Source organism: Sinocyclocheilus anshuiensis, unplaced genomic scaffold, assembly GCF_001515605.1.
Source record: "Sinocyclocheilus anshuiensis isolate Anshui unplaced genomic scaffold, SAMN03320099.WGS_v1.1 scaffold1733, whole genome shotgun sequence".
NCBI classification, from domain to species: domain Eukaryota; kingdom Metazoa; phylum Chordata; class Actinopteri; order Cypriniformes; family Cyprinidae; genus Sinocyclocheilus; species Sinocyclocheilus anshuiensis.
This window is the reverse complement of record NW_015540961.1, coordinates 326,723-350,301: the sequence shown is the minus strand read 5'-3', so window position 1 is coordinate 350,301 and position 23,579 is coordinate 326,723. Positions and strand designations below refer to the sequence as shown.

The window sequence follows — 23,579 nt, the reverse complement described above, 5'->3', positions numbered from 1 at the left end:
CTGTATGACGTCGACTGTCCGTCTTCTTCTTCTTCTTCTTGTTTTATGGCGGGTGGCATCCAACGGTAAGGTGCATTACCGCCACCTACTATACTGGAGTGTGGACCAGAGTGACTAACATAACTTTATATATAAAAAAAAAACAAAAAAAAACCTATAATAATTTTTATAAAAAAAACATTATTAATAATAAAATAACAATTATACTTTATATTATATTTATTAACCCAGTCTCCCTCAAGAATACAATTAAAGAATTATAGGCTGTCCATCTTCTCTTTCCTCATAGTCATATCACACTGATCATTGATCAACTCTCTCGCCAGGAAAGAACTCCATTTTGTAAAAACCCGATCGCTCGAGTTCAAATGCCTCGCCTCCAATCAACGCTCACGTAAACCCCCACCGCCGTCCAATCAGAAAATTCAAAAATTTAAAAACGGGACCTCCCAGCCAATCAGAGAGCTTCCCGCCCTCAAGGACGCTGGTAGGTTGAGCGGTCACAGAGGGAGGAACGAATTCAGAGCGGGGGCCAGTGTTTTAAAACAATATTCTTTATTTTATGAAGTTCTGTGGATGAGCTTTAGATTTTTAGGATATTAAGATCGACTGAAGGTAAGAAATCTTAACCAATTCACTTTGCATGTTTGTTTTTGTATGAGAATACCTTTATTGTGACTGCGTAGTTAACGGCACAGAACTAGATCAGCGCTCAGTCCGCCCGCAACTCAGCTTTTATGAAGTAAACATAATGTATTGCTATTAACGGTCACTAGCTCTATCTGCATGCAATATAATATTTTGTAGAAACAAGTTAAACTCTTTATTTATGTAAATAGTACAACTGTTTAGCGTTGTTTTGGTATTTGACTTGAATTAACAGACAGGAAACTTGGGCACGGCGCGCATTTATTGTTCTCTAACACAGCTCGTCTGTTTTACCTCACGAACTCTGTATTCGTTTTTTAATTTTTTAATGTTAAAATGATCATCTACATCGGACCTTTCGGTTTCATTGTCTTGTATGTGCACGAAAGTGCAAGTGACTCTTTCCACTCGTGGGCAAAATAGTCACGTTTAATAGTTAACTTACTTGACTCTGTGGTTTGGCAGAACATTCGTATTTAATACACTATTCATTAATTCTAACTGTTGATTTCTGTATCCGTTGTTTATGAACACTGATTTATTGTTGCTGTTTATGAGCCTCTCTCGCATGCGGACTGGCAATGGTTTGAATACATGACGTTTTCCCTCCATTCCTGTCATTCTTTTGCTGTGTTAAAGGAGCAGCATGTGAATCTGCACTGGGTGCCTTTGCATCACATGAAAGTACAGTGAGACACAATAACAATTTAATTTATCATATTTTGATTAAATATTCTAGAGTTTATATTCAGTGCGCCATTGTTTCGTTGGTTTGTTCATGTAAAATCACTTAATGTGGTCAGTGTCTGAAATACTGTTGATTTAAAAAGTAAAACCAGACTTTCTGTCGTAAGTTTTACTTTGAGTAGATGTTGGTTGTGATAGTAAAGCGCGCGTGTCGTCCTTATTTGCATAACAAAAGCACCAGACTCCGCCCACGCACAATCACTTAGTTTAAATCTTTTGCTTTATAGTTTCAGTTCAACTCTCTGAAAGCACATGGGATTTCTGCAGTGCTGGACTTCATCTCAGTGTTGGGGGTGTGTGTGTGTGTGTGTGTGTGTGTGTGTGTGTGATCTGGTTCAGGAATGTCTGGAATGTGTTTCTTTGGATTAGATGGTTTTAGGGTAGATGGCTTATGTTTTTATGATCAGTACTTAACATATGGTTTCAATATGAATATTTGGGTGTTTCCTGTAATGGAGAGTGTCTGCTTAAAAAATGTGTAAGCAGAAATTTTAACTTATATTTCTGGCCTTGCCTAAGTGCCAAGATGTGTTGGTGGTGGTGGTGGTGGGTCTTTACAAAATAATTTCTTTGCAAGTATTCTTAAACATTATTATTATTATTATTATTATGTTTTATCAGTATCAAGAGTTACTGTCTTTCATGACATGAAACGTTGCAGATTTGATGTTGAAATGTCTAATAAGTGATATCCAGAAACATTTTTATTATTTTGACACTATAACCCGTTAATTGTTAGACTGCAATATTATAAAAAAAAACATATTCTGCATTTTGAATACATTATTATTAGTGGTGGATTTATTATATATATTATTTAAGCATTACATTTATGGAAAAGCTTGGTTTTGGGTTATTCAGCTTAAATGTTATTTTATTTTTCATTTGAGAATGAATGTCTGTAAAAAGCTGAGTAATTATTCAACAATAATACAGTTGATAAGTAATTCAATTTTTTATTTTATTTTTACTTTTGAAAGCATAGTAGTGTAATTGTGTTTTAGGGCACTATTCTGTAAAGATGCATCAGATGGTTCCAATTATCTGTATATCCAAAAACAACAATCAAGTAGAGAAGTGTGAATTTATAAAAAAAATGCTTGTATTGATCTTTCTGTAGTGATTTTTTTTATTTTTTATTTTGATCTGTAGATAGATGGATAGTAAAATTTTTTGTCTGTAGATAGATGGATAGATGATCTGATCGGCCAGAAGTTGTTGATACCAGTGTGATAGTAGAATCCCTCTCATAAAGGCCATTGAGAGCTCAACAATAGTGCTGAATACAGTGTGGGTGCGTTATTCAGACCCATCAGCACTTCTGAGACGGCAGCTGACATCATCACTTCATTGTCATCAGGCCATGTGCAGCTACTCTGTTTTCCTCATTGGTTTACCATTGAACGTGTTTGAAATAGCAACAATATCGTGCATATTCATTACCGTGATATACCGCATTACCGAATACCGGGCACAAGTCTAGATGGGTATTTTGTCATAATTGTATGTGTATGTGTCTGTTCAGGATTCAGAAGAGGATTCAGTTTGGTGTTCGCGCGCCGTCTGAAACGCATGTGCGCGCTTCATGTGTGTGCGGCTGTGCACGTAGAGAAGAGCGCGCGAGCAACGAATCGAGTTCCCTTTCGCCTTTTCTCTCTGGAATTGTTTAAAATTCACTTGCTTGTGTAAATATGGACAAATGATAAACTTATACTCTATCATGGTTAAATGTTGCAATTAATCCGCGGATCACATGCGTGCCGAACCGTGGGGCTTGGTCCGTAAGGATCACGGATCAACTACGATCCGTTTAACCACTATCTCTTACTTAAACAACTCTCAAAATAAAGTGCTCTGTGACTGGAAAAAAAGGCAGAAATTAGTTGCTGTATATAACAAAACAGATGTCATTTCCCACTATGTTTATAAATGGTATTTTTCCCCCAAACCTTATCTTTCACATCAAATTCTTGCATTTTCAATTAATTAAGTTAGAATAATAAGACGCTGTAGAGTTGTTACCATTCAAATTAAATCAGTATCAACAAACTCTATCTTTCCACTGCAAAGGAAACAAGCTGCATCTGAAGTGGCATTAGATGTATTTGTTTACACAGACTGTTTGATGAAGCTGAGAGGTGCCATAAATGAATTTACACCACAAAATTGCAAATGCATAAATAATTTTATAAGATTAATGTTTTAAATAATTTTTTGAACATACAAGAAATGTTGGGAAAAATGCAATGATATTTTAAAATATGAAACCAAACCACCAGTAGGTGGTGGCAAATGACTGTTTTAATGAGTGAGTAATTTAATCATTCATTCAACCGTTTCGTTCAAACGGCTGATTCATTCAGAAAAAGGAATGTGACTGTCTTTATGAATGGGTTACTGAATCATTGACTCACTCGATTTGTGGATTCATTCTGTAAAACACCACTGTGTTGTTCAGAGTCACACAACAGTTCTGGCACGACATAAATACATCTTCAGCCGCCGTTTACACTGAATGCAATAAAATCAAAATCATTCTCGCGCGAACATTTTTGGTGGCCAAGTTTCAATGCTTCCCTAGTTATTTTTGTTATTGATGTTTTATTCAGGCTTCTTGTCCTTTCGGGCAAATACAATTCTCTCTCACTTGCCCCTTTAAAAAGTCTACTTGTTCCAGACAAGCATTAAAGGTGCAATATGTAAGATTTTTTTATTAAAATATCAAAAAACCACTAGAACAGTGTTATATATTTTGCTGTAGTGTTGTCACGGTACCAAAATTTCAGTATTCGGTACCAATACCAGTGAAAATCCACGGTTCTCGGTACCAATTTCGGTACCAAAGCAAAACACAAAAACATGCTAATTGAACAACATTTTTATTAATAACGTTAAACAAAAATTAAATGTACAAAACCAATGCCATTCTTTATACTTATTTAAAAGTGTTTCAAGTTTTCCCACAAGTAATAAAAGTAAGAAAAAATCAACCCGTGGACATGAAAAACAACCCGCGGCAACAGTGTTAAGCAGCCCAATTCTGCGGGAAAACCGCAGACTTGGCAACACTGGAAGAAGATAGCTTTCGGATAGCTCATCAAGAACCGGGTTGACCGGGTACTCGGTACCACCGGTACTTAAAAAAACCTGGTACCGTAACGTTTTCATTTTTTTAGTACCGAATTGGTACCGAAATACCGGGTCTTTTGACAACACTATTTTGCTGACTTGTATACTTACATTATCCCAAATGTGTCGAACAATGTTTAAATCCAGAGAAATAAGCAATTTTAAAGTGACACGGACCGTGTCCATAGTGTCATTGTGTGTCCTGTGACGACCGCACAGAGTAGCATTATAACAGAACTTTCAAACGTATCTAGTATGATAAAACAGCACTGCTTTATCCCACATACGCACGACCAGAAGGAGCGAAAGTGCTAAAGTGTGGCATAATAAAAGCTCCACTGCTTTCGAGCCGTGTGTCACTCTCGTCTCTCATTAGCAATTGCTTCAGCAGCCTCGTTTCGCTTCGACGGCTTTCCGCCTCACTCTGCTTCATACTACGATGTTAATAAATCTTTAATACATTAGCTCATCCATGAACATGATTTCTGTCTGAGTCCCGTCGGATTGCGTCGGCTGTGGGGATGAAGACAACAACTCCCATGATTCCACACTCAGTCACGGCATCACCAAACTACGCCTTTGTTTCTTTGTTTTGAATACATGCCCTCTAGCGGTGAAAACGTACATATTGTACCTTTAATCGAGCCCTGTTCCCTCACGGTTTACTTTGGCCCTACATGTATTACAAATTGCGAACTTTGTGTCTTCTTCACTCACAGTGAAGAAATTCCACGCTGACGACATGTTTACATGCGGATGTTAGCGTAGGTGTGACGTCAAAACAGACCAGCTCGGAATCGGCAGACTGGCCGGCCGTTCACCAGTCCAGGCCAATCATGCAGAAAATCGGCTAAATCCAGTCCCTGGCGGTCGATCGGTGCATCTCTAGAACTCAATCATGTCATTGTACTTTTAGTGGAGACAAAACATGTTGAATTGGTTGGGATTCAGGTATACTTTATCTTGTGTTCATTATTTTGTAGGAAAACCAGAATGCCGACTTCAAGGTTTCAGATTGGAGATACTGTAATGGGCCGCTGGCCTGGCAGTAACCTTTATTATGAGGTCAAGGTGCTGAGTTATGACAACAAGACTCTGCTCTACACCGTCATCTACAAAGATGGTACTGAACTGGAGCTGAAGGAATCTGACATCACGGTATGAATGAATTGAGAATGATTCAAAGAGCATCTTGTGCTTTTCTGGAAGAATGAGCACCTGACTGTCTGTACAAATGAGTTCACATAATCAGTGACACAAATTTACTTATTTGATTAGTGACCTAGAAATTGTGCAGAATATTTGTATTAGTTTGTCATAATATTTCTTCAAATGTTTTTAAATCCTAAAAATTGTGTAAATTCCTAGGTTTTAAAACCAGTTATATAGATATTTAACTGAACGACATTATGTAACATTAGATGAACTTGCAGTGTCTTGTGGATATTATTTTTCTTTATTGCAGAGCCTGACAATATTTAAGCAAGGTGTTGCACGCTCTCGGTCCAGATCCCGCTCTCGCTCACCAGGACGCCCACGTCGCAGTCGTTCCCGTTCTCCAGCTAGGACGTCCCGCCGATCTTCCTCTCGCACCACAGATGTGCGCAAGGAAAAACTCAAAGAAGTGCTGGAGGTCCGACTCACTCCAGTGGTAAGGAGACTTGTTTGCTAGGACAGAACAAACACAAACTCTCTACATTTAGGTCTTTCTTTCTCTCTCTCTCTCTCTCTCTCCCCCTCCCTTTCATGCTTGCCTTTCATCTGATATTTAGCATGTTCAGAATATTAAAAAGTTTAATATATAGTATCAAAAAAAAAAACATTAAGCCTTTGTAAATGCCTTTGTAAAGTTGTAAATGTTTTTGAAAGAAGTCTCTTATGCTCACCAATGCTGCATTTATTGGATTAGAAATAAAGTAAAAACAGTAAAATTATGAAATATTACTACAATTTAAAATGACTTTTACATTAAATCAAAAATTTTGTAAAATACATTTTATTCCATCTATGGAATTTTTTTTTGTTGATTACAAGTTTAGGAGTTTAATCTAATTTAAAGCAGTTAACTCAACCATTTTAATACTGTTATCTCATTTGTTTTCCTCATGGGTTCACCTCACATGTCCTTGACTGTCATCTGTTTCAGCCGATGACACACGAGAACAATAGCAACAGCAAAAATGAGAAGAAAGAGGAAAATAATACAGCTAATACAGCTTCCACAATCACTGAGGTATGAATACATCATGGATTCACATTTCATTAATGTCTTAATTACTAGTAACAATAGAACCTCCTTAATGTTTCCTGTCAGATATGTTAGAAACTGCTCTAGTAAAGGCTGGAATGTCATGATGCATGCATGTTGTGCCTCTCATGTGTGACAGGAGCCCATTTAGTTGTGCACACAAAGCTATAGCTGACTGTGGGCGCTGTTTAATCATACCCTCACGCTTTTCAGCATGTTTCTCCTCATGGGACAATTGAATGGGCTTTACAAAGCATGACCAGACTTTACATGGGCTTTACATAGCATGACTATGTAATCCTAATGTTTCTTTTCTTGACTTAAACTCATGGCAAGATTGATTGCCGCTGAAACTTTGTGCTCAAGCATGACACTATTGTATTCATAACCTGGGAAGCAGTGGCTGTAATGTGGTCGTGAACATAAAAATTACAGTTGAAGAGTTTGGGGTTTATGTGATTATTTTTACATGTTTTTGAAAGAAGTCTTTTATGCTCACCAAGACGGCATTAATTTGATTTAAAAAAAAAAAAAAAAGTAAAATATTATGACATATTTAAAATAACTTTTATGTTTTTCTTTTAAGTGCAATTTATTCCTGTGATAACAAAGCTGAATTTTCAGCAGCCATTACGCCAGTCTTCAATGTCACATGATCCCTCAGAAATCATTCTAATATTTGGTGTTCAAGAAACATTTCTTATGGTTTTGAATGTTGAAAACAGTTGTGATTTTTGTTTGAAATAGAAATATTTTGTAACATAAATGTCTTTACTGTCACTTTTGACCAATTTAATGAATAAAGTATTCATATTTAGAATGCTCTCTCATTGTAATGTTCTAACAGGAGAAGACAGAGACTGAATCGGAGAATCAGGCAGGTGGGCGCTACAATCTACGGCGCAGGAAGGATCAGGGCGATGGCAAGACAGTTGAGTTGGAGCAAAAGACAGAGACGGAGGTATTAACGCAAACTAAACCACCCACTGCCATCAAGACAACTGATCTGGAGTTCGGAGGAAGAGTTGGTGAGTCTCGGCAATCTAATGTGATTTTGGACTGTAAATATTCACAGCACAAAACATATTAACGTGAATAATTTTACTACAAATAAAACGCAAAAAAAAATTAGAAGTGTAAGTCTGCAGCAAAACAAGCAAGAAAATTAAACCAGTTATTTCTGTGCATTTAAATCTGAATAGCTTTGATTATTTCTGTGCATTTAAATCTGAATAGCTTTTTCCATGATATTTAAAATAAATCATTATTAGAATTAAATGCTTCTATTTAGGGCTGTGCGATTTGGGGGAAAATATCAAATTGCGATTTTTTCGCCGCGTGGGGCAGAGAGGAGCGAGTATGAGAAGCATTCACAGACACAGGCTGTGTGTGCGCTCTTCTGAATTGGGAATAGCGAACATGCATCATAAACTTATTTCAAATTAATCTGTTGGGGAGATAAAATGTGTAAGATAACGTTCACGTACTAACAAAAACATCTAAGAATGTATCTTTTATTCTCTAGTACTGAAAACAGAACCGATAAGGGAGCTTTTGATATGCGCTGTGACGCAGCTCTTGCAAATTACCTTTTTTGTTCGTTGTCTGTCATTTCGAAGCTTAAGTTGCATACGGGTTTTTTTAGTTTTAATTTGCCTAACTATCGATCTGACCCAGTAGACGCCATAATCCCACTCTGTATCTCTCCCGTCCCGCTGTCCGTTTTTGTTTTTGTTTTTTAATGGTGGGTGTTTACGCAGTTGGCTAGAGCAGTGCTGATTGGGGAGAACGGAGGTGCGCTCACTCTTGCCCAGGGCAAGTAAGACTGCAACTCAAGGCTGGCAGTCATGCATATGCTCTGGAACATCGCAGGCTTTGCGATTAGGAAATCGCAACGTCTCAAATCGCGATTTCGATTCGATTTCGATTAATCGCACAGCCCTACTTCTATTTCCTCTTGTCTTTCAGGTGTGTTTTTCCTGATGTTTCTGTTGCCTGTGGCTGTGTTGGCATTGCACATTCTCTGTGGGCAGAAGGATGCCAGTCTCCAGAGCTTCCCTCTTGAGATCCCTTCCCTTCAGTCTCTCTGGGACTGGCAGGTCTTTGGCATCGTCCTGCTCTGGCTTCTCTTCCAGGCCGTTCTCTCCCTGCTCCCTGTCGGAAAGGTACTGTCCACCAATCACATGACTCCCTGTGACCCAGGATTAGGCACATGACCACATAACTCTGTGGCTCTCATTTCTGCTTTGCCTGTTAGCTGTAGTAAAGCAGGCTAGATTAGATTAATCACTATTGGTGGCATGCAGATAGAGAGCCTTGCTGGAAAACATCTGGTTTCGTTTTCCAGCCTCTTAAAGGTAATTAAGATAGGATCTGAAAATTGTAGTGTGTTTCCATGAGTTTAAATAGATTATTTCAAGGGTTTTTCAGAAATATATAGGACCTGATTGCCTAGCGATTAATATTGAGTATGTTTGTGGACTTTTTGATAGGGCTGGGCAATGCTTTATTGTATATTATATCTACAGCATAATATGTGACCCTAAGCAGAAAGATTTCGTTTGATGCATCACATCCACTCTCATCCAGGCTAGGCACACTGTAACTATTAGTGATCGACCGATACATCGCCTCGGCCGATATTTGGCATTTTTCAAATATCGACATAGGCCGATAAGTTTTTCTGTTTGGCTGGTGGGTTCGAGGCGGGACCTTTTATTTTGACGGCGCTGAGAACGGCAGCGCCTGAGCACACAGCACACACATTCTCCCTCTTCATTGTTTGCTGTCGCCGTTTAACAGTTCTGTCTAATACAGATAGAATAGATTGATTTTGTCTAATAGTCAGATAGAACTGTTAAAGGAATTAAAAGGTATTATAATGATTGCTTTTATATTATTAGTAATAGAAAGGCAAACATAATACGTTCTCGTTTACCGTCAGCATTCAGTAAATACGCATTTATATCATTTAAACAAATCTTTGAATGTCTAATAAACATTTAATTCCACAGACCTTGCAGACTCAGTTGAATACAGCTGTGAGATCTTGTGAAGTGTGCATTTGTATCCTGCAAGATCGCTTTGCCAGACTTATCTTTTGTTTATGAATATTACTTTGGATTGTGTCCCTTTTATTTAAAAAAGTATTAAGGTCACTAGATCACAGAACAAGAGATGTTACTAGATGGTTATGTAATATGTCAAATATTTGGGGATTACTGTATATCTTGATGTAAGATTTTAGTCATAATGATTGAAATATTGTGAAAATTCTATGCTGCAAAATACAAAAATTAATGTTAAACTTGTTTTTATCATTACAGATAACATTTCATTACAGAACTATACCATTTGACCCATTGGTGTTATGTTAGTAAATTATATACTATTATAGTATTTATTAATATTTTGAATTAGTTTTTGTTCTTTTTTTTTTTTCATTTTAGTTTTAGTAATTTTATGTGCTTTTGCCATTTTTAGTTTATATTTAGCTATTTAGCTTTATTGTTTTTATTTCAGTTTTAGTAATTTTAGCACCTAATGAGTATATAGTAAGTATAATATAATAATTAGTTCTTCTTAGTATTTACTTAGTATTTGATTTCAGTTAATTGCCAATGCAATCTTTTCAGCTAACACTTTATTTTTGGTTTATTTCAGCTTTATTTGATTTAACAAAAAATTTGTAGTTTTAGTTAATAACAACACTGATTAGTGGTCACATGTAAATCATTCATCTCTCTCCATCTCTCCACCCTACAGCTCGTTGAAGGAATGCCTCTCAAGAATGGGAAAACTTTGAAATACAGGATTAATGGTTCGTCTTCAAAATGTTGATGCTTTTTATGTTGTCATTTCTAATGTCATAATTTAAATGACTCCCATTTAAAAAGCTTAAAATGAGGCATTTTTACATTTGGTTTTTAAAACTTTACTGCTCCGATAGTTGTGAGCGAACTGTTTAATGATCTCTGATTGTGTTCTGCGTCAGGTTTCTATGCACTTCTCCTCACGGCTGTGGCAGTAGGTGTGGCTGTGTATCAGGAGGTGGATCTCAGCTACATCCATGCTCACTTCCTGCAGTTCTACACCTCGGCCCTGCTCATCGTAACTCTTCTCAGCGTCTACCTTTTCGTCCGCTCTCGCTGGGCGTCTGAAGATGAGCTCGCTCCTGGAGGCAACTCTGGTATGATGCTTAGTGTAAAATCAGGCTGCATTGACTGTATTTTCCCAAATTAGCTCTGGGTATTTTTACTTCAATGGCTTTTAAAGTGACTAATCCCCATTATTGATTCCCATTAAATGATTATCCAGAGTTGTCATATAGTTCCTAGTACTTAGTTTTCGCAGTTCTAGTCGGGATAGAGCAATCACAGTTGTTTATAATTACTAAATAAGCCTTCTAACAAGATCATTTTATAGAGATTGCAAGGGAGAATTTCCATTTATGTTAGCTAGAGTTAATAGATTTAAAAGATTATACTTGTTCTTTTTATTCCTCTAGGCTACATTATCTATGACTTCTTCATGGGCAGAGAGTTAAATCCCTGCATCAAGAATTTCGATATCAAGTTCTTCTGTGAAATGCGTCCAGGCCTGATGGGTTGGGTGAGTTTTGTTACTGTTTTTAATTTTCCCTGTGATGGTTTATTTTGGTTAGACTGATGTTGTAATCGCTCCCTCTTGTGATCAAACATTTATGGTCAAATTTGCAGGATGAAGTCAGTAACACTCAGTTTTCATGTGATTCCTTAGTGTGCTATATTAAACGGTTAGTTCTTACCGATTGAATAAACATAATCATTGCTTGTTTCCATAGGTATTGATCAACTTCGCAATGTTGCAAGCTGAAATGAAGCACCAGAATCTAGAGAATCCCTCTCCAGCAATGCTCCTGGTCAACATCTTCCAGCTACTGTGGGTTGTTGATGGCTTTTGGCATGAGGTACAACAACTGTTTTACAAATCAAGCACAATTATTTCTTAATGCAGTGTGGAAGCCATAAACTGATTGTAATTGAATCACTCTGTATTTCAGGAGAAACTTCTGACCATGATGGACATAGTGTACGATGGCTTCGGATTTATGTTGACGTTTGGAGATCTGACTTTTGTTCCCTTCACATTCACCTGTCAAGCGTACTATCTAGTCAGCCATCCCAATGAACTCTCTGTATTCTGGATCATTACTCTCATCACTATGAATGGTGAGTTTCTGCCATGTTTTTATTTTTTTTTTATCAATTTATCTTAAGCTACACTAGAAAGATGCTAATGTAGCTTTTAAAGAAAACAATATCAATATGCTCAGTTTTTAACTTCTCTAACAGGAGTTGGATACTATATTTTCCGGAAAGCCAACTCTCAAAAGTTTGCCTTCAGAAAAAACCCTTCTGACCCGGCAGTGTCTCGTAAGTGTTTTGAAACACATTAACCAAACGAACAAACATCAAATGTTAAAACTGTTTGGTTTAAATTGTCTTTTAAATCTTATCAGACCTGAAAACCATTCCTACTGCAACTGGAAAGAGTCTTATTGTGTCTGGTCTCTGGGGGTGGGTCCGTCATCCTAATTATCTGGGTGACATCATCATGGGTTTGGCTTGGTCTCTGCCTTGCGGTAAGTGTTTGACTTCATTTCACCTTTCTGATGAAGTGAAGCTGTCGTTTCAGTCTGTCTTGACTCAATCTTGCATTTTATTCTTGATTTTTCTATAGGATTCAACCATTTGATCCCATACTTCTACCTGATCTACTTGTTCACTCTGCTGGTGCACCGTAATGCACGGGACGAGTGTCAGTGCAGGAAAAAGTATGGCTCTGCGTGGGAAGAGTACTGCAAAGCTGTCCCGTACCGCATTTTCCCAGGGATATACTGAGGACTCACAGACTCAGTCTGTTACAGACACTCGGGGGAAATAAAACTTTCCTCAGGATGACCTGGCTGAACATCAGACGTGGGAATGAGTTGTTAGCGGCTTGGCAGCTTTTTTTAAATCTTTGACTTTTTTTGTAATTGAGCATCACATTTGAACCAAATTTTCTGCCTTGTCACAAAACGTTTACGGATAGTGGACACTGCCCCTTTTTTAGAGTTCGATCTCTTAAAGATGTATATTGTTGTACAGATGTGTTTTTTTTTTTTCTTACTCACGATTTTTTGCACGATCTGTAACTTTCAATCTCATCTTATGTACACATACACATTTTAAGTATCTGCTTGGCTATTTACCATTGGATTTTTGTAATGACTAGTTTGTGGAATGCGTTTGTATATTGTGTATGATGGGATATTTTTTTTAATATGTATAGTAAGAAAAGATGTAATGTTCTTTCTCAGGACCAGCAATTTGTGAAAAAAAAAACCTAACAAAAACAACAAAACTATATTTTCTTAATTTCTGTACATATTTAATAGAACATTTTAGGTTTGGTTTGCATTTTAGGCATTTTATGCACTGTTAAACAACTTTCTTTAATCCAAAGTTCACAAAATTTGGCTTTGCTACCTCAGATTTTTCCAGTTGAAAACAATGTAAAAATTAGTTTTGTTTTTAGTCAGTTTTTGGAAACTAGTTTTCAGGCACTATGTGAAGTATCCCAGTATCTTTTGCAAAATCATAATTGTGTGCTGTGAACAGAAACGTTGAGCTATGAACTTCAATCTTGTACAAGGTAGCATCACTTTACATTTTCATTAAGGTTTTAATTTAAAACATCAGTGCTCAACTGTGAATGTGTAATGTAAGGCTTTTCTTAACTTATCTTTTATGCAAGTATATCACTTGTGGGCATAACAATGATATACTTGTCCAATGTCCTAATGAGAGTTTGAAATAAGTATTTATAGCTAAGATGAGCTTTTACTTTATCGCAGTGAAAAGAAGCATTGTACAATGTTATTATTTATCTGGTTAAATTTTAGAGTGTTCTCTTTTGTTAAATTTTGTTATCTGACGAGCAATTTCTGTAAAAATGCCATTTTTAAATACCCATTATTAATTAAACCACTCTAGACAAACCGTCTGCCATGTCTTGCCACAAAATCAAATGTACAGATTTACATTCTTTTTATATAAGTATATATATATATATATATTTTTCTTTTTTCTTTTTGGTAGATATTTAAAGTTGCATTCATTTTGACTGTTGAGCCTAAATTCCTATTGTAGCTGTTAGGCTGATGATACACGGGGCAACTTTTTGGGCAATGTTGCCGCCAACGGGCAACCAGATGAGACACAGGGCCCATGACCTATCTATTCCAGATAGACATTTGTTATCCACTCTTAATGTGAAAGTGCCCAAGCATCATTGCTCAAAAAAAGTTGCCCGGCAAAATGTGTATCATCACCTTGTATCATCAGCCTAAGTGTAATGTTTACCATCCTCTTTTTATTCCATTACATTATCCTTTTTTCCTGTTAATAATTCTACTCTCTCTGCTCAGGTGATTTGTAACTGATCAATGTGTTATCAAAACAAGAAAAGAAGCTTGTTGTCATAAACTCTATTAAATGTTCCATTTCTCTTCCCTAAATGTAGACTATTTGTAAAGGCTTCAAAATTCATATTTTGGCAGGATGCAATATTACATAAGTAAAAAAAAAAGGTAGTAACACATAATTCTGTAAGAATGACAGAATTTTAAATTATATTTGACAATATCCCACAGTAAATACAACATAGCTCGTGTCTTTTTTTTCATCATTTTAGATTTTAGTATCTTTTATGTTTTATTCGTATAGGATTTTTAAATTGTTTTATTTTATGTAGGTACGTTTTTGTATTTAATTATGTAGCAAGTTATTTATGTAAAAAAAAAAATTGGCTTTCTTTGTGGCACAACAGACTCTTGTTTAGCAGCCCTCTGGATCAGTTCCTTAAGTGAGTACTTTGTAGATTCAGTAGATACTCTGACAGATTCGTTTAGTTCATTCAGTGGATCATTCAAAATTTGGTGATTTTTAAACGATTAATTTTAATGAACCGATTCACAAGAGTCATTTGTTCGGGAATCGGGCTATACCTAGGTACGTTTGCAGCACGTGAGGAGCGCCGCCGCTGAAAAGCAGCGCATGAAAACACCGCTGTGATCTGCGACCGACGTATGTCATGTGATAAATACGTAAATATTTTTTATTTTTCTGAAATTGTATGAAGCGCTCCAACACTATCACCGTTTGCGTGCCGCACTTCTGCGGCCGAAGTTCAAAATGGTCGGATTATGCGCTTTAATTTCTGACGTATCTCATATTTAAACAGGAAGTTTGGGCGGGAAATATCGAAGTTTAGTTCGGTCACATGCTCCATTATTGTTGTCAGTCGGTTGCAAAGTACAGTAATCTCTTTTTTTAAACTGTCTTTGTACAACAAGAGATGCGTACATATTCCTCAGAAATCCTCCTTTTGTGGACCCACCGAAGAAAGATCGAGGTTTGAAGGGTGAGTTAACATTGATTAGTCTCATTTTTATTCCTTACTAGGGCCTGTCCCCATACTGGAGTCTTGCGGATCCGTGATAGATCAGAATCATCAGTGATCATTCTTATGCATTAGCTACAGTCTAGCACTAGATGTCAGCAATGTGTTGTACAATTGACGTAAGGTTTGCTCTGTGATAGGTCAGCTGGCATAAGGATGTTTTATTTTGGGCACCTGGGGTGAAGGATCTAGTGTCAAAGTATCACTTCTCTCATTAAGGGAAATGACAAAGTGACTGATGCATGAAACCATTTCATTCCTTGGCCAGTGTGCAACAAATGAAGTACCCATGAATGTGCACATTAGAAAGCTAATTGGTTTTAGTGTCATGCTAAATTGTGCTTTATTAGAGACAGCATCCGTTAGCCTGGATTTGTGTGAAGTGCTTCTCACTTTTCAACTAGACTTTTCTTCTTTCCTGTGACAATTTCTTAAGAGTTTAGCTCATTTTTAACACACCGTTTCCGTGACTGTATAAATACCCATTTGACTGAAGTGAAATGTTGTCGTTTCATGTGAAATTGAGTCAAAAATTTGCTCAATTGTGTTTCATAGTTGCAAACACTCCAAGCCGAGTGCATTTATCATAACTCGCCAGGGACTGATATAAAAGGTTACCCATTGTTTCCTCTCATACAGAGCAAGATGGGCATTTTTAATAGAGCCCAAACATTGGATGTGGACATAAATCTGAGACCGTATGTGACCTCTAGTAATATGTGGTTTTATCTTCAGTCTTTGTGTTCTTTTTTGCAGCATGCTGCGGTTGATTGAGTCCATTTGCAGTTTATTACAGCACTGGAAATTATAGGAATTTGTCCAGCTTTGGTACTCTTTGGCGTCGCTGGCAGAGCATGAGAGCGGAGCTGTTGTGCGTTGAGAAATGCATTCGAGATGCAGTTTAATTTTGCAACGACACATCCATCTGATTGGGGGTGGGAGGGAGTTCACTGATGTTGAAAGTAGTGTGCATGTATAGCTGTTTCACAAACCCAATGAAAGCGAGCACTTAAACTTTGATTTATCTAGCTGTTTTTGTTTGTTTACTTGATACAGAAATGAATAATGGTTAAAGAACAAATGCGGCATTAACACATTCCTATTAATCAGAATCACACAGACTTTTTTTTTTTTTATCAGCTCTGACTGCTCCTCTTTTTGGGTGGCGAGAGGTGGTGCGTTGGTTTTTCTCAGCTTGGAGCTGGAGAAATTATAATTATGCTGCTCCAGATGGCTTGCATATTGTGTTGCTGTTGGCGGGCCTTGAAAGAGCTTTCATCTTTATCGCACAATAAAATCATCTCGGTGAGCAGACACGTCAAACTTAAAGACGCAGCCATAATAACATCTCTAGAGGTCTGCGCATTTCCTGCAGCCAGCCCTCTTCTTTCAAAGTGTAAAACGAGAGTGACACTGATGATGCTCGCGAGAAACTGAGAAACTGTGACTCGCTCTTACTGTTAATCCTGGCGGACAATGCCAAGAAAAGCCCAAGGGGGAAGATGTATGAGGTCCTTGTCCTTATCAGCTCAGCAGGCTCTCAGAGGGCAGAGCGGTTGTGGCACCTCCAACGATCATTGTGCTCACCGACCCACCCTATTATCATGTGTGCTCGCTGATATAACAGTGACATCAATCTGCCGTGAACCAGACCATACCTGTGCCAAGTTAAACAATCAAAGCCGTGCATAAGGTGCCCTGTGAATTCACACACCCACGCAAAAACACATGCCCGCATATTTCTCTCTAGGGACGCAGGAGTTCATTTGGCAGGGAACCTGTCATGATCTGTGCATGTCATTTTTCTCACCAACCTGCTGTTCTGGGGGTTTTACAGAGCTTACACTTTTTTGCTAAACATTTCGGCTCATTTCAGACTTCATCTGAAAGACCTACTACACAGTAGGCACAGACCTACAGCATTTAGACATTCAAGTCCTATTAAGCATCTGGTCACAAGGTAAGTCTGCATAAGTAATTTGCATCTAATACAAATATTATGTCCGTTTTGAAGCAATATGTGGATTTATTTTTGCAGTAATACTCCTAATGCTCTTTTCAGTAGGATTATGACATAATTAAATCACTGGCTTTGTGAGTTTTCAGGGATATGAAGCTGGTTGCAGGGTTAGCCGTGCTGTGGCTGTGGGTTGCGGAGGCTGTGGAAAACTGCCCCAGTGCTTGTAAATGTAGTCAGAAATCCAGTACGGAAAAGACTGAAGTCAATTGTCAAAAGAAGGGACTTGACAGCATCCCACCTAAACTCCCTCTGGACACATGGATCCTTAAAATTGGTGAGGAGAGACTGCTAACTTTTTTTGGGAAGACATGTTCTTAGTTAGTACTAACCCTCATGACAAAATGTAAAGGAACAAGAAAATATAATAAATTAAACACTTCATAAATCATGGACCTTCATGTAGCCATATTCCACTGCTTAATATTAGACAATATCATTGTTTTTACTGTGTTTTTGATCAATTAAATGCGGTCTTGGCATGAATACGTTTTTCAAAAACATTGAAAATATTTCTCTGACTCCAAAACTTTGAACAGTAGTGTACATTAAAAAAATTATACCCTTCTGGGGGAAAAAAAACTTAAACCTGCACCAGCCTACTGTGGTTAGCTGGACTATTTGACCAGTTTATATGGGTTTTTTACTTTTCAGGTCATAAGGTCAGGAAACCAGCTAAAAGCAGGTAAACAATACATACAATAAATTGCAATAATTATGGTAATTTGACTGTTAATGTGGTTACCGTGATAATTCTTCTTCACTTTTATTCCATTAGTTATTATTCCTGTCCCAGTGCTCAGACACAAACCTCTCACTTGTGTTAAAACTTGTGTAGTAATTTGTGAGGTATATTACACTAAAGAATGGACGAATTAAAGAGTGTTACTCTCTCAAGTGAATAAGTAGATTTGTACATCTTCTGAAGAAAAAAGAAAATCAACCACAATGATGCTAGGTTGTTATGGATTTTTGCAAGGCCATTGCAAAGGTATTTGAAATGGTTATTAGCGCATTAATAGGGTGCACTTTGTGGTTGCTAAGGAGTTGCTAGGGTATTTTGGGGTGGCTGCTAGGTACATACCCTCAAGTCTCTTTGATATTCTGGTCTCTAGATATGGCTCTGGTTCCTCATTCAAAATCTATGTGATCCGTAGACTCAGCTGCAGAATTTGAGGTATTGTCTGTATAGAGTGCAGTGGTGCCATCCACTTTTTCAGCTTCCAAATGCATTTTCCCTTAGGTTTCTCCCATAGGTTATTAATTAAAAACCAATTCCCCTATGGAGAAAAGGAATGGGATTTTTACTCTATTGTGGGGGTTGCACTCTATTGTTTGTTTAAATTCCTTACCCTAAGTATAAGCATAGTGATGTTTACTTCAACACCACTAATTAAACCCTCCTCTTTTGCTTCCTTTTGTTTCTTATTTTCAAGGTGAAAATTTACTGCAGGACCTCCCAGCCAACATCCTGAGCTCTGTCCCAAAAATTGAGAGTGTAAACTTGGAGCGAAACTCAGTCAAATCAATACACCCTCAAGCATTTGCTGGTGCCCAGCGACTGATGCTTCTGAATCTGCAAGGAAACCGAATGTCCAAACTCCCAGAGAAGGGCTTTAAAGATCTCCTAAACCTACGCTTTCTCATGCTGGGCCAGGATCTGATAGCTAGCTAGCCTGAAACCTAACATATTCATTGGCATGAGGAACCTCTCAGAGCTGGATCTGCCTCTGAATGCCCTCACTGCTCTCCCACCAAATGCATTCAAGCCTCTGATTGCCCTCAAAGTCCTCGATCTAGCCTTGAACCACATCCAAAGCATCTCACCCAAAGCCTTTGTCGGACTTGAAGAACTGCTTTTTCTCAATTTGGACAACAAGAAGCTGAAGAATATCCAAGCTGGGACCTTTGCACCCCTGATTGGTCTTGAGATGCTGGTGCTAGACAACAATTTTCTCTGCACACTTACCGTGGCCACATTAGAAGGTCTTTCCAACCTGCAGGAACTCTATGTGAGAAAGAACGAAATTGAGAGTCTGCCAGCTGACGTGTTCCGCCACACACCTAAACTTTCTCACGTGGGCTTAAGTGGAAATCGACTTCATGCCATTGATGGAAACATGCTAGCCAACATGCAAGGTAAGAAGTAGTACTTTTAAAATCAACTAGTATGTTGGTTGCCTGAATGACTAGTTAGCTATCGGTTCTAAGGAAACTCAATGTTATTAGGCTGGTTTGAGGTCCCCCGTCCCTGTTCGGACTTGTTTCTTAGGGGGTATTTACATAAGACATGCTTCTGCATTCAGCTAGACCAGAAATGCTCAAACTATGGGCCAAAATTGGCCAGTAATGCCCCTTGATTTGGCCCACCATGTCATATCACAAAAAAACAAATAGGGAAATAAGAACAACACATGCAAGAATATCTTCTTTTTTAATTTCTGTTTTTGTTTTAACATTTTTTTTATTTGAAATGTAAAGAAATATAGTTGATTTTTTTAATGTTAATTTTAATAATATAGTTGGATATAAAGCAACATTTACTTTTAGCCCATTGTCCTCAAACAAGTTTGATTTTTGGCCCTCAACAGTAAAAATGTTGAATAATTTTGAGCTAGATGGAGTGCAGTGTAACTGAACATTTTTATCATTTTAACAACATCTTAAAAATGCAACTAATTAAGTATATCAAAGCTAAAAATAAATGGAAAAATCTAGATAACCTAATTATCATAATTGCTAGCCGAAAAGAGGATGTTAATTGTAACATGTTAATGACATCTCTGATTGATTCAGGTTTGAAGGAGGTGTTTCTGCATGACAACCCATGGAAATGTGACTGCAGTATCAACTCGCTGGTACATTACATAGCTCAGACAAGGGCTAATCACTCTCCTCTGCGAAGACTTCGGTGCACTAGCCCAGAAGAGTTTCGTGATAGACCCATACACCAGCTGAAATCTGATTAACTTCCCTGCAGGGCCTAGAAAATCCTCACGTCTGATATCATATCACGAACAACCTCCAAAAGTTGGGAGCATGGTATAATAACAGCGTGATACTTTCTGCAACTAAATGGTGATGCTTCATATAACTCCAACCACAATGACTTAAACAGGTTAATGATATAGCTGCTGTTCTGCAGATAGTCATAATTTTCACCCACACCAGTCGACTATTTTCAGGCCACCTGGAGAGCAGTACATCCTTCAAAACTAAGCAGGAAGTGTGCGTTTTTGTAATATATTAATAATAATAATATGTTTACACATTCTACTTAATATTACAAAAGATCCTCTTGAATGTTTGTCATATATTCTATGCATTATTTATCCAAAGTGTTTTTTTTATTGTCCTTCAGCATCTACATAGAAGACACTGTCAAAATATAATCCCTCTAAATAATGTTAGTAGGTGAGTAAATAACAAAATACAATATCATACAGCAGTTACAATGTCATTAAACCCGTTCTTAAAATTATTTAATCTATTTGATGTATACAGTATATACACAATAAACGCATCTTGAAACTGCAAATTATTTTTTTGTTAGACGCAGGGAAGCTTAAAGGAAATAAATAGAGGTTAGAAAATCCCTCTGCTCAGAGACCGACTGCAAACTTCCAGCACCACCTGAGACTGAATTTCTCATCGGATTGTTACAGCTGAATAAGCTTCCTTTGAAATCATCATTCTGTCTCTAAATTCCACCCAGGGCGCTGAGGCTGCAGTCCCACATTTAGGAGTGGGATCTTTTCAGATGCTGGGAAGGTGTTATTAAAGCAGGCTGCTAAAACTTATGCTTTGGTATTTACATATTAAATCTAACTGGTGGGACAGCATTTCTAATGTAATGAATTCATGGTATATAAAAAAAAAAAGAAATATTAAACTATTCAAATAATATATATATATAAAATAATACACACAAATGCATAAGCTACAGTGTTTTTATAGTGTAATATTATGACGTCATAATATACTATAAAAACACTCAAGCATACAATGTTTTCACACTCAGATGACTGGGTATCTACTCTCTAACTTTCAAACAAAACCAAATTACTGGTGCATTGTGCTTTTGTGCATAACAAGATACTCCTTTAACACCTAATTTCCCCCAGCGTTGCCATGGCAACCGTAGCTTATATAGTAGGGAGCTCCTGCGGATGCTTTACCCTTCACTGCATCACCTCCTCAATCAGCTGTTACCAACTCAGTGTCCTCCAACCGCCTCTCTTTCACTAGTAGATTTACAGTGACAAATTGGCATGATTCTGGCACCAAATAAACAGCTTTACAGCAGCTTACATTAATCATAGCTAGAGATAAATTGTTTGTACTTGCTGTTTTAGTGCAGAGATTTGTAGTATTGATGGGGTTTGTAAATTGACATTGTGGCCATGCACACAATTGAGATAATAGTAATATAAGCTTTACTAACAATCCTAATTTATCACATTGCATGGTTATTACATACTTTTTAACCCCTAAAACGAAATATGGATCTGTCCTTCCTTTCTTTTAGGACTGTATGACCTAGCTAATATACTACCAAACATTTTATATGCTCAAAACACGGGTCTGTTCAAGCTTTGCTAAACCTGATGAATGGATGGTGTTTAACCTTTTTCATATTTGAATATTATTAAGAAACTAATTTCAGCTCTTAATAAGAAGCATGCAATTTCAATGGTGCTGCTTTTTCTGTATAAATTTGGGCAAAAATGCACAGGTTGCCAAAAGTGTTTTTAATATTGAGTCTTATTTTCTAGAAACATCCCCAAACGTGACACTGCTATCACCATGTTTCACCGTAGATACAGTATTAGCCAGGTGTTGAGCCATTTTAGTCACAGTGTTTTCCGGTCAGGCTGAAGAGTTTATCATTTATTTCAACAGATCAGAGAATCTTTTCCAACAGGATCTTAGTCCATTAACTGCTGTTTGCCTAACTCCACTCGGGTTGTTTTATTTATCTTTACGTAAGAGTGAATTCCAGTTAAACATAATGACTTAATGATTAATGAAACCATATGCTGAGATAGTTTTCCTCCCGGTAGGTCCAGCAGGAGCTCTTAACTGCCTATAGAGTGTCTAATTGAGTCCTAGGTCACCTTGTCTATATTAGAAAACATACAGCCATTAGAAAAGTCATTTCCAAAAAGATGTTTTCTTTCCATCTGTGTTCCTTCAAGGTCAAAATCTGTAATTAACATAGAAACTTAACAGAAAAGTATAAAACTGCCTGCATTTCCACTAGAGTTATGATGTACAATATGTAAAAATATAGAAATATAATATCTACTTCCAGACAAAACTATAGCAATAAAGTCAAGAAGCCTCCTATTAAGAATATTTGCATGTTTCTACAATTTGACTCTCTTCAGGTTAAACTTCTGTGTTTTGCCCACTAGTGAAATTTGTACTCGTATAAGACAACATATAATTATTGATATTATTTCAAATTTAGTATGGCTTAAATTGTGTTTTTACCTCAGCAAATTGTTTGAATTGTTTAAAGGAATTAAAAAAAAAAAAAATCTGTCATTTACTCACCCTCATGTCATTGCAAACCTGTATTACTTAATTTCTTATGTAAGAAGATATTTTGAGAAATTCTTCAAAATATCATATTTTTTTTCTCCGATAGAAGAAAGAAATCATACAGGTTTGGAATGACATGAGGGTGAGTAAATGACAGTTTTCTGTTTTGGGTGGACTATCACTTTAAGACTAAGCAATGTTACAGCGTGTAATGAATAAATACTAATCAAATAAGGCATTATTAATGTTAAAGCATAGTGTTTGTTAAAACAATTCTCAAAAGTCATGTTTTTGGCTATAAAGTTTAAAATAAGAACCTTGGGGAGCATATCTCTGCCTTCATCATGAACACTGTTCCTTGAGGGGAAAAATGTTTTGTAGATGCAGATAAGTCTTTCATGGGTGGTGATGATTACAGCACAGTACAATACAACAGCATTGTTCCTCTGGATCCACTGTTTGCAGAAAAAGAAACTAGTTTTAGTTTTATTGACTTTTCACCATTATCGCAGGTTCACTAAAGAACACTGAATTATTTTGCTGTTACAAGAATAATAATTAAAAAAAAATCCGCAATCATTTAAAAGTCTGCACATATAAGGAATTGGTGATCTCTGGTATCTTCACTAAAGAACACTGAATTATTTTGCTGTTACAAGAATAATAATTTAAAAAAAATCCGCAATCATTTAAAAGTCTGCACATATAAGGAATTGGTGATCTCTGGTATCTCGCCGTTCGACATCTTGGAATTGT

At 37.0% G+C, this 23,579-nt stretch overlaps 1 protein-coding gene and 1 pseudogene across 1 annotated transcript; both read left to right on the top strand.

Annotated features, from left to right (window-relative positions):
* The first annotated feature begins 496 nt into the window (after nucleotides 1-496).
* Nucleotides 497-14,305, top strand: LOC107690042 (lamin-B receptor-like). Its single transcript, XM_016488272.1, has 14 exons — nucleotides 497-615; nucleotides 5,508-5,682; nucleotides 5,990-6,175; nucleotides 6,671-6,757; nucleotides 7,620-7,800; nucleotides 8,741-8,937; nucleotides 10,538-10,592; nucleotides 10,767-10,961; nucleotides 11,280-11,383; nucleotides 11,595-11,720; nucleotides 11,814-11,982; nucleotides 12,106-12,186; nucleotides 12,273-12,395; nucleotides 12,494-14,305. Exons 2-14 carry the CDS (start codon nucleotides 5,518-5,520, stop codon nucleotides 12,652-12,654), a joined length of 1,830 nt encoding a protein of 609 aa, XP_016343758.1. The 5' UTR covers nucleotides 497-615; nucleotides 5,508-5,517; the 3' UTR covers nucleotides 12,655-14,305.
* A 556-nt stretch (nucleotides 14,306-14,861) lies between these two features.
* Nucleotides 14,862-20,263, top strand: LOC107690041 (leucine-rich repeat-containing protein 4C-like; annotated as a pseudogene).
* The last annotated feature ends 3,316 nt before the right edge of the window (nucleotides 20,264-23,579 follow it).

What these genes read in the sequence shown, in the direction of transcription:
- LOC107690042 (XM_016488272.1), top strand. Translation starts at nt 5,518, where the DNA reads ATGCCGACTTCAAGGTTTCAGATTGGAGATACTGTAATGGGCCGCTGG. An exon ending in CCCTGCTCCCTGTCGGAAAG is followed by an intron (nt 8,938 to 10,537) that starts GTACTGTCCACC and finishes TCCACCCTACAG; the next exon opens with CTCGTTGAAGGAATGCCTCT. An exon ending in TTTGAAATACAGGATTAATG is followed by an intron (nt 10,593 to 10,766) that starts GTTCGTCTTCAA and finishes GTTCTGCGTCAG; the next exon opens with GTTTCTATGCACTTCTCCTC.